At 35.1% G+C, this 14,162-nt stretch overlaps 1 protein-coding gene across 4 annotated transcripts in view; it reads left to right on the forward strand.

The window, feature by feature from the left end:
- TXNDC16 (thioredoxin domain containing 16) overlaps nt 1–14,162 on the forward strand; it is a 174,413-nt gene that overhangs the window by 29,035 nt on the left and 131,216 nt on the right. For all 4 annotated transcript variants that reach the window (XM_020974852.2, XM_020974853.2, XM_020974854.2 and 1 more), the window contains 2 exons: nt 7,971–8,044; nt 9,252–9,326. In XM_020974852.2, the coding sequence (XP_020830511.1) occupies nt 7,971–8,044; nt 9,252–9,326 (149 nt within the window). The remainder of the gene's footprint in view (nt 1–7,970; nt 8,045–9,251; nt 9,327–14,162) is intronic.

Consider the following 14,162-nt stretch of genomic DNA (forward strand, 5'->3'; position numbering starts at 1 on the left):
TGTAGACTCCCTTACACTGCCCTAATAATGATAAAGAGAAGTTACATGTATTATCTTCCCACATAGGAATGCAAACAATTTAACCATATTAAGGCCCTTATGATTTCTCTTTCATGTTTACCTTTTTATTCTTTTCTTAAGTCTTATGTTTGAATGTGAAATAATCTTTTTAGCTCTGGTCTTTTCATCAGGAATTCTTGAAAGTCCTCTATTTCATTAGGTGTTCATTTTTTTTCCACTGAAGGATAATACTTATTTTTGCCGGGTACGTTTTTCTTGGTTATAAGCCTAGTTCCGTTGCCTTCTGGAATTTTATATTCCAAGTCCTCTGCTTCTTTAACTTGGTAATTGCTAAATCTTGTGTGATCCTGAATGTGGCTTCACAGTATTTAAATTGTTTCTTTCGGGCTGCTTACACTACTTTCTTGACCTTCAGGTGAGCTCTGGGATTTGGTTATAATATTCCTGAGAGTTTTCATTTTGAGATTTCTTTTAGGAGGTGATTCTCTCAATTTCTATTTTGCCCTCTGATTCTACAATATCAAGGCAGTTTTTCTTAATAATTTTTTGAAATGTGATGTCTAGGCTCTTTTTTTTGCTTATGGCTTTCAGGTAGTCCAATAATTCTTAAACTATTTCTCCATTTATTTTCTCCATCAATTTTTTTTTTGCATGAGATATTTCACATTTTCTTTTTTTTTTTATTCTTTTGACTTTGATTGTTTCTTAATATGGAGTTATTAGCATCTACTTGCCCAGTTCTAATTTTTAAGGTATTATTTTCTTTAGTGAGCTTTTGTATCTCTTTTATCATGTGGTCAATTCTGTTTTTTAAAGTGTTGTTTTCTTCAGTATTTTTTTTGTTTCTCTTTACCAAGTTTTGAATTCTCTTCATAATTTTCTTGCATCACTATCATTTCTTTTCCCAATTTTCCCTCTACCACTCTTACCTCTTTCTTTAACTTTTTAAGAAATTTTTGTCAGGCTTGTGGCCAATTAATATTTTCTTTGAAGCTTTGCTTTTAGCTGTTCTGAGTTTGTGTGTTGATTTCTCCTGACAATGTAGTAATTCTTTATGCTTAGATTCTTTGTATGTGTTTGCTTGTTTTCCAGCCTATTTCTTGACTTTGAACTCTATGTTAAAGTTGGGCTTACTTACCTAATTGATTGGAAGGTACTGTCCCAAGCTTCAGGCTTTTCAAGCTGCTGTTTTCATATCTAGTTCTATTTTTCAGTGCTTCCAAGATGGTGTGATCTGGGGAGAGATGTGGTTATTGTTCTCCTGGTCTGAACTCTAGTCTTTCCTCAGGAATAGCCCCTGCTCCCCTATATCTGCAAGCTCTAGAACTCCTCAGGGCTCTGAAACTGCGACCAGGGCCCTTGCTCCTTTGTGACTGCAAGCAATTGCTCTTCATTGTCTTGTGCATAGTGCTGGCAAATGGTCCCTTGTAATCTCTTTCTGACCCTGTTTTTGTTTCTGGGCTGAGAGCTCCATATGCTGCTGCTGCTGCTATTGCAACCTCCAAGGCCCACAGCTGGTGCTGCCACTGGCAGCCCCCTCTGGCCTGGCCCCTGCCCTTGTGTCACATATTTCTCCTGCTTGTTTTCTAGAGTTGGAAAATGTCTCACCCCAACCTTTTGTTAGCTATGCTGCTCTAGAATTAGATTTAACACTTTATTTTAAAGTCATTGAGGGTGGGGGCAGTCACATGGGTAGTTTGTCTGGCTCAATGCCTTTACTCTATAATCTTGGCCCCTCCTCTTCTATAGCTTATTTTTAATCTCTTACTGGTTTCTTCCCTTCTGTCTACAAGCATACCCATGTTTCCCCAACCTTAAAAAACTCTCACTTGATTCTTCTATTTCACTATCATTAAGGGGCCACTCTGTTCATCCCCTTCATGATGGGTATGGTCTAGACATAGTCTAGGTAGGAGCATGTGCATGGGTGTGCAATGCTGCAGGAAAGAGGAGATACCAACAGGGAGGAGTTGGGCAGATAGCCCAGCCTGGCTCCTTTTCAGGGGACACTCAGGTTGGTGAAGTTTTATGAGACCATGGCTGGGCAGCTAGTGGTAGGTTTCATGGATGTCACTTGTGGCCAATATAGGGCACCCATTTGATGACGTCATGGTCAGTGTGGTTCAGCTTGGGTTCAAACACCTTTAAGTATCACACCTTCATGCTGAAGGGTACAAATGGTACCTCAAAATTCATGGAGATGACAGCCTGGGCCCACTTCTTGTTGTTGGTCAGTAGCAGCTCAATCTCCCCACTGATCTGTGATTCCTTTGTTCCCTCCATGCACTTCATCTTCCACATGATGGTGTTCTCACTGGCCTTGTACTTGAAGGCTTTTCCCTTCATGCAAATCACTTGAACCCTACTTGTAATCAGCAGTGTTGGGATCTGGACCCCAATTTTCTGGGCAAGCAAGGAAGGCTTGAAGTTCAACTTAGTGACAACTTTGACCTGTAGTTTGGTCTGTCCCACCTCCTGCAGCAGGGGGATCACACAGAAGGGAAGGATGGTATCTTTAGTGGTTCAGTGCCTCAAACTCTTCATCAGGGGGATGAAACTGATGCTTCATTCAGAGTCAGACTTGCTGAGCTGCATGCACTAGTGGAAGGTATAGTCATCTGTGGTAACGAATTGCTTCCCATTCTTGCCCATCTCATCGACTATGTCCTTGATCTTTTTTTCTTCTGCCCTTTGTGGCTAAACTGCTTCAAAAGACCATCTACAATAGATGCCTCCACTTTTTCTCTTCTCACTCTCTTCTTAATACCTTACAATCCAGATTTTTACCTCATCATTCTAGCAAACTATTGTCTCCAAAGTCAGCAGTTACCTCTTCTTAACTGCCAAATCCAGTGGACTTTTCTCAATCCTCATTCTCTTTGATCTCTCTAAAGCTTTTGATGTAGGTGATCACTTTTCTCCTTGACACTCTCTTCTTTCTAGGTTTTTGGAATACTACTCTTTTCTGATTCTTTTCCTACCTGTTTTAGTCTGCTTTGCTGGATCTTCAACAGCTCATGTCCTCTAACTATAGGTGTCTCACAGGTGTTCCTCTTTAGACTATAGGTGATATAACAGTTACAGATTTGCTTTGGGAGAGATAATTTTTTCCTGGCAGTTTCCTACACAAATAAAATCATAAGTACAAATTGAATATATCAAAACACTGATCATATGAGTACTTGATGGAAAACCCACAAACTTAATGCTAAGTATGAAACCTAAATATGAAAGGATTAGATTATTTTATTGAAAGTAGAATAAAGCCATGGATGAACAGTAATAACAACTACAGGAAAAAAAAACAACTCAAGAATTTCCTATATATAAGAGACAGGCATGGTGAAAATCAAAAGGAATAGAAGAAAACCATAACTTGCTATATTTTAGTCACCTAAACAGGAGTTTAATCAGTTTTAGATTAGGCAACAATTAAAACTGATAAATTCAAATAAAATAACCAGGGAAACTAAATTATGTTTAAAGGCATCATAGATATTGAATAATTAACTCAATTAAATATATATGCACCACAAAGTGTAGCGACCAATTTCTTTAAAAAGAAAAACTTAGACAAATTGCAAGCAAATAATGACAGACATTTTAATTTTTCTGTTTAAGAATTAGATAGATCCATCAGAGAGCTAGGCAAGAATGAAAATAAAAAGCTGAATTTAGTGGAAGATAATCACAGAGAAAAGGCCCTAGCAGGGAATGGTCTTAGGAAGACTTGCAGGGAGGTGAGATTTGAGCTGAGTCTTGAAGAAAGCCAGGGAAACTAATAGGTAGAAGTGAGAGGACAGAACATTCCAGGAAGGGAGGACAATAAGTACAAGTCATTTAGACAAGAAATAAAGTACCATGTGCAAAGAACAACCACCCAAGGTAACTTCTTTAGAGTAGGATCTGAGAATATGTGGAAGGGGCCTCGTTGTAAAAGGCTTTAAATGCCAGATAGAGAACCTTATATTTGATCCTGGAGGTAATGGGGGGCCACTTATTGAGTAGGCCATGTACAATGTGGGAAAAGCTCATACGGTATGGATAAGTTAGGAGTCATTAATTACGATCTTTTCTGTTAGATGGAAGACCACAGGGCCTTACTGTATGTCCTTCTATTGCATCCGAAGTTTGCATCCTACATTCTGTACTGGTTCCTGATAAATTTTACACATAGATATAGGCTTGGTGTTTCCTATGTGGATGGACAGGTCAAATTCCTGTGAGTGGTTACAGATCTCTTCCAGGAAACTCAGTAATGTTCTAGTTCTTGATGCAATTAGCACAATATCAGAACACACACACACACACACACACACACACACACACACACACACACACACGTAGGCTAAGCAATGGGGTTAAGTGACTTGCCTAGGGTCACACAGCTAGTAAGTGTTATGTGTCTGAGGCCGGATTTGAACTCAGGTCCTCCTGAATCCAGGGCCGGTGCTCTATCCACTGTGCCACCTAGCTACCCCGAAAATATCATCTCTTAACGGGAGTATCTTGAAGATGTCACCATACATTGGAAATCTGTCTTCGATCTTGACTCTTTATTAGGTGTCTCTTATTACAGTAATATGCAAGCAGTTTTTTGTGCCTATTTTTGCCCTACCTAATATTGATTATCAAAGGGTCATTGAACAGGATTAATTCTGTCATTATATCTTCCAAAGAACTGGTGAATCCTTATCCTTTTTCATGAATGGGAGACACTTTTTTGGAAAATAACCTGTAAAGCTATATTCTACCTAATCAAATGCTTTTGTAATTAACAAATTTAATATTATACTATCTGCATCTTTCAGTTAACTCTGAAATGGTAAATGTATTATACATTTTAAAATGTGACTTTTGAAATGCTGCTTATTCCACTCCATACTGTCATCAAGTATATTTTTGATTCTTGCATAGATATCTCATAAACATTTTATTTAGTTGAGAGAATAGACATATAGGTGGGTTGATGTTTCCTGTTACCTTTTTGTAGTATTAATAAGGTGCTATGTTTTCCATGCCTTTGGTATTTCTTCCTCCTTCATATACCTTATACTTCAGTCCCTCAATACTTTCACAGTTATACAATACTTTTCACAGGTACTCCTGAGTCCACAGCCAGTGCTTTATCTGCTATGCCACCTAACTGCCCCTTGATTTGAACTTTTTGATCAAATTATTATATTTGTTGCCACTGTCATTTCTATTATACACTTACTATTTTCACTTACTTTTAAAATTTAAATATTTTAAATAGATCATCATTTCATTTATATACTATATCTTTTTTCATTGTTATTTTTTTTAATTTTTTACTAATTCTGATCTTACCGCTTGATAGTTTTATGGACCACTTATGCATCGCTAACTTAGGAGTATGTCAATAATAAGTCTTTTCTTATCTGTTAAAATATAATTTATTTCATTCTCTTTGGTGTTACCTGGTACTCAACATATTTAGCACTTCTGATTTTTTTTTTTAAAGAAAGTGTTCATGATATAGAGGCATGAAACTTTCATATCATCTACAAGTCTTTGGCTTCTCTCATTTGTTTTTCCTGAGTGATACCTTCCCATATTCACCTTTTCCTGTTTTTTTATTGAAGTGTTCAAACCCCTCCCTGTCTCTGCCAGTGTCAGTGTATGTTGATTTCACTTGGAAGGCCTTATCAAATTCTTCATAAAATATTTCTACTACTTCATGCTCAGCAATTAGTGTTGGTGAATAAATCATAATTTTTTCATGGTAAACATTTTGCAGCTAATTATCATTAATATTGAAAAATACATGATCAAAATACAATGAAATAATGTTACTTATTGCTTCTAGGCATATTATAAAACCCATTCAGCCAACTCCTTACTTTGCCTTTCCAAGAAGTAATTGTGAGTTATCCTTCCATTTAACTGTAATTTTGTTTTTTCTTTTGGTTTCATACATAGTAACTGTATATGATTTATATGATTCAGCTCTTCCAGCCATATGTCCACTCAGTCATAGTCATTGGACAAGAATTTCACATTTAGAGTAGTATCAGTCAAATTGAAGTTTACCAGTGGTTCAAAAACTATGTGAACTTCTGTTAGTATACAGTTTAAAAAGCTATCCAACTATATGCAGCAAGTTTACAGTTTTTTTTGCAACTCTCTTTTTAATTCTTATATGTATATTAGATTGTATTTGTTAGTGAATTCTAGGTTCATAGTAAAAGAAGAATTAAAAATTAAAGACAAAAAGAAAACTATCCAGCCTTCTTTATCTTTTCTTTTGTTTAATCATGCAATGCCCTTACTTTGAGTCTTTCAGGTTTCCCTTACTCTCATCTATTTATTTATAGTAGAGATAACATAGTATCAGCTTTGTCACTGAAGTAGTGGTGTGATATTGGCCAAACTAGTTAACCATCTGGATCTCATCTGTAAGATGAGAGAGCTGGACTAAATAATCCTAAAGATTGCTTTTTACTCTATTCTTCCTAAATGTTAAACAAACGGAACTTCAAATATATTTTCTTTGTACCTCTTTATGGCATTTTGGAATATTCAATTAATTTTAATAACTAGTACTGGGGATGCAAAGACCAAAATGATATGGCTGCTGCTTTCCAGAAATTTATGTTTTAGTCAGAAGAGGGGAGGGAGAACAATGTATACAAAATGCATTCAAAATAAATATGGGGAGCAGTAACAATTGGTGGAATCAGAAAACATCTCTTATAGAAAGCATTTGAGCTCAACTTTGAAAGGAGCTAGGAGTTTCCAGAGGCACACTTGAAAGCATGGGTGCAATATTGGATAAGTTTAACAGAACAGAAAGTAGATCACTTTGACTGGTACATAAGAGAGAGTCATGTGAAATTAGAATGGAAAGATAGGTTGGAAAAAAAGTTGCGAAAAGCTTTAAATGTCACATACAAGTTCATATTTTATCCTAGAGCAGAGATTTTTAAACCTTTTTTGTTTGCTTGCTTCATGGACCTCTTTGGCAGTTTGGTGAAGTCTATGAACTCTTTAGAATAATGATTTTAGTGTATAAAATAAAATACATAGGATTATGAAAATCAATTATATTGAAATATAATTATTAAAATATTTAAAAACCAAATTCACTGACCCTAAAGAACTCCTGTCCTAGAGGCTATAGGAAATCACTGAATCACCTGGAGCAGAAGAGTATTATAGTTAGGAATATTAAATTTTGTTGTTATATGGGGAATGGATTGGTAAGTAGAGAAGTTAGATGTGGCAAAGCCAATTATAAGATTGTTGCATCAGTGAAGAAAGTCTGGATTATTGTGGATGTGATGTGAGTGAAGAGAATTTGTCAAGGTAGGATATACAAGACTTGGCCCTTGATTGAATATGAGATTTGAAGGACTGAAGAATTAAGTTATCTATAACTCCTAGCTGTAAATATGAGTGACTAAAAGAATGGTGGTACTATTGGCAAAGGCAAGGAAGTTAGAAGGAGGGACTGGTTTTAGGAAGAATGATAATGAATTTTGTTTTGGACATGTTGAATTTTTAATGCTTATGGGATGTCTACACCTAGATAGAGATTAGTAAAAGAAAGCATCAGAATGTTAGTAGAGATGATTAGTAAATGTGTCACAAGGTTATTTATAACTGGATATATTGGTTTAAGATTTCTTAAGCATTTTATTTAATAGCTACCCTGAGAAAGTAGTGCATTATTATCCACATTTTACAAAAAAGGAATTGGGGGTGCAGAAAAATTAGGTGACTAACTCATATCCCATAACTATTAATTGTCAAGGGCTGGATTTGAACCCAGGTATCTCTGTATATCTGGCACTCTTCTTACTCATTATTATGCCTCCCTAAGATAAGTTTAATTTGGAGATAAACTACAACATGGATAATTGTTTTTAATATACTTTATGTATTTTTGTATGTCACAAAACTTAAATATTTCAAACTTTTTTCAGGTTAATTGTGCTAAAGAAGAAGCATCAAAATACTGTGGAAAGGAAAATGATTTGACAAAAGCATATTTATTCCGGTAACATCTTTTATATATGACTAATAATGAAAAGTAGGGGGAAAGGAAAAAAAAAGATAAATGTAAATTTTAAGTTTTGAGATTAAAATACATAGTTTCATTATGTATTGCAATTTTTTAGACAAAAAGAATAATATTGTTCATAAATGTTAGATAGTAATCCAATAAATATTTTTAAATGCCTGCTATGTTCTAACTGCTATGCTAAGTGTCAGAGATACAAATATGAAAAAGAAAGACAATTCCTGCCCTCAAAGAGCTTACAGTCTACTGGGAGAAGACAACACACAGAAGGAAAGTGAAAAGCAAGGACAGATAGGAGGAGGAAGGGAAGGTACATGGTGTGGAGGCATGATGAATTCATGTGCAACTGAGTGGGAAATGAAGAGATTGAAAAGAGACTATGACATGACTTTTTAATATGTGAAATATAACAGCATTCCTTTTTAGGAACTAGTCTTCAAAGAACAGTAATTTTTTGTTCAATTAATGGGTGTGCAGTGTCTGACTTTTTAAAAAATTTCCATGCATCACATTTTATCCAAACATTATATATTCTTTAGCATATTGTTTTGTTGAGAGCAGACATTAAATTTTTTTCCAGTTGAACCTAATATTTCATTAACAATATGTGAATATTTTGTATTATATGTTGGTACAAATTTTCTTCTGAGCATAAGGATTCTGACATAATTTTCTAACTTAAGTCTCTTACTTGTTGGCCTCCGAGGTCCCTTCTAGTTGTAAATCTATGACCTTATTAAGTAGACTTGTTTAAGTTTCTACTCTTTTATTGATAAAACACCAGGAATCATTTTACTCACCAAAGTTGAAAAAGGAATGTGTTGCAAACCATTTTAGTGACTCAAACATAACATCATATTCTTTGGGATATACTCTATCATTTTCATAAAATAGAACATTTCATGTTGCTAATGAAACATTCTTTCTAATCCAATGAATGCTGCTTCCTGTTGTTTATACAACATTGCAAGGGGCAGATAGAAAGTTTAGATAAAACAAGACAAATGACACTTTATTACTTTGAAATAATATTGAGTATAGTTTTGGGATAGATGTAATAAATCCTTTATAAATTATTTTTAAATGATAATTTGTATGAAATGATCATTAATAACTAAGTTCAGACAAAAGTAATACGAAATTTGAAATAGTATATGAAATCTGAGAATTTTTTTTTTCACAGAGGGAACATATTACTCAGAGAATTCCCCACTGATGCTTTGTTTGACGTGAATGCCATTATAGCTAATGTTCTCTTGTAAGTAAGTTACTTTTTTTAGTTGTCTTAATTTCACTTAAATGTGGTTTTGAGATTTTTTTTTCTGGATTTACAAGTTATTGATTGTAAAATACGTAGTGCCTGTATTTGTTTTGGAAATTAGTTTCTAAATTAAAATGTATTGAGGTATGTCTTTTTTCTTTTTGGTGAGGCAGTTGGGGTTAAGTGACTTGCCCAGAGTCATACAGCTAGTGAGTGTTATGTATCTAATTCCGGATTTGAACTCAGGTCCTTCTGACTCCAGGGCTGGTGCTCTACCCACTGCACCACCTAGCTGTCCCAACCTATGTGCTTTTAAAAATAGGTTTTTATTATGTCTTATTTGTTACATCATCATGGTTTTCCCCCTTATCCCTCCACATTTCCTTCCCCCCTCCCAGAGGTCTCTCACATAACAAATACATCCCCTGTAACAAATAGTATTTTTAAAAGACAGATAAAAAGAAAAAAAAAGAGGTAAAAAATCAGCACAACTGATCAATACATTGAAAAAATCCAAAAGCATGTGCAATGTCCAACACCTGTGGACCTCTCACTTCCAGGAAGGAATGGGTTGGGGGTGTCCTCTCATATCTCTTCATTTGAATCATGCTTGACCTTCATATTTTTGCTACATTCACTTGTGTGGATGTGTGTTTTTCCATTTACATTTTTGTAGTAATTGTGTGTAATTTTTTTGGCTCTGCTTACATCACTCTGCGTGTTCATGCAGTTCTTTTTATACTTTTCTTTATTCATCAAATTCATCATTTCTTACAGCTCACTAATATTCCGATGCATTCAGGTACTGCAATTTGTCTAGCCATTCTTCAGTTGATGGACATTTACTTTGTTTCCATTTCTTTATTAGTACAAAAATTGCTGCTATAAATATTTTGGTGTACATGGGGGCTTTCTTTTTATTGTTGGCCTTTTGGGGGTATAAGCCCAGTAACAGAGTCTCTGGGTCAAAGGATGAGGACATTTTAGTCACTTTATTTGATTAATTCCAAATTGTTTTCTAAAATAGTTGTACCAATTCCAATATGCCTATCATCCCACAATTTCTCCACAATTATTGTTATTTTTGGTCATTTTTGCCAGTTTACAAGTTATAAGGAAAAGCTTCAAGATTGTTCTGATTTTTAGGGATATGGAATATTCTTTCATGTGGTTTATAGTTTGCGATTCTTTTTTTTTTGTTTGAGAACTGTTCATATCCTTTGACCACTTATCAGTTAGGGAATGGCTATTAGTCACATATTGGCTTGTCTATTTTACTTTTTTAAAATTTGCTTGTTTTGTTTGTTTTTTTTTCAGTTTTGTTAAACTCTCTTTTAACTTTCAGGATTTCTATTTTGATATTAAATTGGGGATTTTTAATTTGTTGGGGTTTTTTTAGGTTTTTTAGTTACATCTTTCTGTTTTATTGGTGAATGTGTTTATAGATAAAATTTTTCCCCAAGTTCTGCTTTGGCACTATTCCCAAAATTTTGCTATGTTGTCTCATTCTATGTCATTATCTTTAATAAAATAATTAATTCTATGATTTGTTCTTTTACTCACTTCTTTAAGGTAGTTACTTAGTTTCCAATTAAGTTTAATCTTTGCTTTCGATCCCCTGTATTAAATATGATTTTTATTGTATTATGGTCAGTAAAATATGCTTTTAATATTTCTGCATTTGCTTTTGAAGTTTTTATACACTAACATTGTTAGTTTTTGTGAAAGTGCCATTCATAGCTCATAAATAAGCATAATCCTTTTTACTCTCATTCAGTATTCTCTGGAAGTTCATGATATCTAACTCTTATAAAATTCTATTCAGGTTCTTCATTTCTTTAAAAAATGTTTTTGGATAGATTCATTTAAGTTTAAAAGGGGTTAATTGATATTCCCCACTTTTATCGTTTTATTGTCTTGTATAACTAATTTAACTTTTCCTCTGTGAATCCAGATATTGGGTCATTTAGTGCACATATGTTTGGTATATTAATTTATTGTTGATAGTACTTTTCAGCAAAATGTAGTTTCTCTATTTGCTGATTGTCTGTTTTTGTGTTTGGTACCTCTGACTTTTTTTTAAATTTCAGCTGAAGCACGTATATTCTGCTCCAGCCCCTTATTTGACACTGTGTGTCTCTGTATACAGTGTGTTTCTTAACAAATGATATATTGCTGGATTCTGGTTTCCAAACCATTTTGATATCCTCTTCCATTTTATGAATGACTTTATCCTATTCACATTCACAGATAAGACTGTTCTATATTTCCCTTCATCCTATTTTCCCTTCCCTGTCCTTAACCTCTTTCCTTCCTTTTTCCCTGTTGGGTAAAATGTATTTCTGTACCCAACTCTCTGTGTATGTGTATTCTTCTATCCTGTTACCTGTTCAGATGTGAATAAAGTTCATGTATTTCCCACTGCCCCTTCCTGTTCTTCTCTCCTATTCGTATAAACTTCTCCTTTCATACTCCATTTAAGTGAGATAATTTTCTCCTTTCTTCTTTTCCTTCTCCTCCCCACCTCCCTGACCTGCAGTTCCATATCCCCTCCCTTTCCATTCTTGTTTTACAGTCAACAAGACATAATAGAGTAATTCCTAGGCCCTTTATTAATAAAGGGAGTCTTCCTTTTATGAACCCTAATGAAGGTAAAGTTCTAAGGGGATACATGTATCATCTGCCCGTATAAGACTATTAACAGTTTATCTTTGTTTAGCCCCTTATGATTGCTTCCTCATCTTTACCTTTTTGTGTTTCTCTTGACTCCTTGACTTCCTTGACTCCTTACATGTCAGATTTTTTACTAGCCTCTTATCTTTTCAGGAATGCTTGGAACTCCTCAATTTTATCAAAGAACATTTTTTTTTCTTTTGTAGAATTATTCTCACTTGTGTGAGAGATGATCTCTCAGAAGTGAAGCCTCCTCAGGGGATCAGTGGTTCATGTTAATATTTCTTCATTGTTGCATTCAAAACCCTCCCCTGCTCAGAACCTGTTTTTAAATGCTTAGCAGAAAGAATAGCCCTGCCCCCAACCTGAACTGCTTGCCCTTTGAAAAGCTTCCCACCTTTTCTTGTCTCTGGGATAAGGGGGAAGGGAATTAGGGAGGCAAAATTGCAGTAAATTTTGGTTTCCTAGGAATTACCTAACTCATGGGAATTTGGCCCTGATCACTACACCACTGCTTACGTAAGCATTAGGTTTACTAAATAAGGACGTGTATGTTTGGACTGGCTATACCCTGTTTCCTTGTTCTTTGTTTTTGAATTTTCACGCCTAGGATGTAAGCCGGCCTCCCCAGCCAATGGGAGTAAGGGCTGGTGGTGGGTGGAGGTTTTTTGCGTTGGGGTATATAATTTTATTTTGCTTTCTGTGCCTCGCCTCTCTCCTGCTTGAAGCCCGCCAGAGGAGCAGACATCCCTTCTCTAGAGATTGTAATAAAAAGTAACTTTTGCTCTCACCTTGAGAAGTCTCTGAGTTTAATTTGAGTTAGGGTAGCTGTACCACACACTTGTAAAGCTAAATCTTACGTTTCTTTGGAATATAAATTCCAAGTTCTTCACTTCTTTATGATATTAAATGTGTGATCCTAACTGTGGCGCCCTGCTACTTTTAATTCTTTCTTTCTGGGTATTGGAAGTATTTTTTTTTTCTTGACTGGGAGTTGAATTTTGGCTATGATATTGCTGGGAATTTTCATTTTGGGGTTTCTTTCAGGAGGTGACTCCAGTTTCTTGTAATTTCTGCTTTGCCCATCTCTGAGAAATCTGTGCAGTTTTCTTTTAATAATTTCTTGAAATAGGATGTCTAGGCTCCATTTTGGGTCACAGCTTTCAGGAAGTCCAGTGATTCTCAAATTGTCTCTTCTTAATCTGTGTTCTAGATCAGTAGTTTTTCCTATTAGATACTTCACATTATCTTTTATTTTTATTTAGTCTTTTGACTCTATTTTAATATTTCTTTATTTCTCATGGAATTACTAGCTTCTATTTAGACAACTATGATTTTTAGGGAATTATTTTCTTGGGCAAAGTTTTGTGCTGCTTGTGCCAAACTATTGATTTTCTTTACATATCTTTCTTCCATAGCTCTTATTTCTTTTTGCATTTTTTTCCCTCTACTGCCCTCATTTGGTTTTTAAAATAATTTCTAGCTCCTCCTTTTTTTAAAAAAACTCATGTTTCATCCTTTTGCAGTGATTTTTGTTGGACTTGTGTCCCCAGCTGAATTTTTGCTTTGAGTCATTCTTTTCAGGGTTTGTGTCTTGAATTTCCCTGTCTCCATAATACCTTTTCATGATAGGATTCTTTGTTGTTTGCTAATTCTTCCAGTCTGTTCCTTGAGTTTGGATTTTACTTGAAGTCTGGGCACTATACATTTTGGGAGGGCAAATGTCTTGGCTGAATTTCTGTCCTCTTGGATCTTTCTGCTTCTTTCTTGGTGTATTGAGTGTGGTATTTTTCCAAGATCTCAAGGACAGCTCAGGCTGGTTACCTGTAAGTTTTCTTTGCTCCCCTCCTCCATTTACCCCAAACTACTTGTCCACTCCTAGATCCCTCCCACAGTCTTTCTGTATATAAGGTCCATCTTGTCACAATTAAGGTGCTTAGATTCTTAAAATCTAGCCATTGCTCAGATTCATAGAATCTAGCCAATACCTCACAGACTCTCAGATTCCTCAAGAGTCTGCTTAATATGGCAGATCTTTAATAAACCTTGTCTTTGGCTGAAAGAAGGCTTGGGTTGAATTCTTTTGGACAGGACCCACATGTCATAATCTTGGGGTCCCAGCATCCTTAACCTCTAGACCTCATCAATTTATACATTTTT

Source organism: Phascolarctos cinereus, unplaced genomic scaffold (genome assembly GCF_003287225.1).
Source record: "Phascolarctos cinereus isolate Bilbo 61053 unplaced genomic scaffold, phaCin_HiC Scaffold_3;HRSCAF=262, whole genome shotgun sequence".
Taxonomy (NCBI): Eukaryota; Metazoa; Chordata; class Mammalia; order Diprotodontia; family Phascolarctidae; genus Phascolarctos; species Phascolarctos cinereus.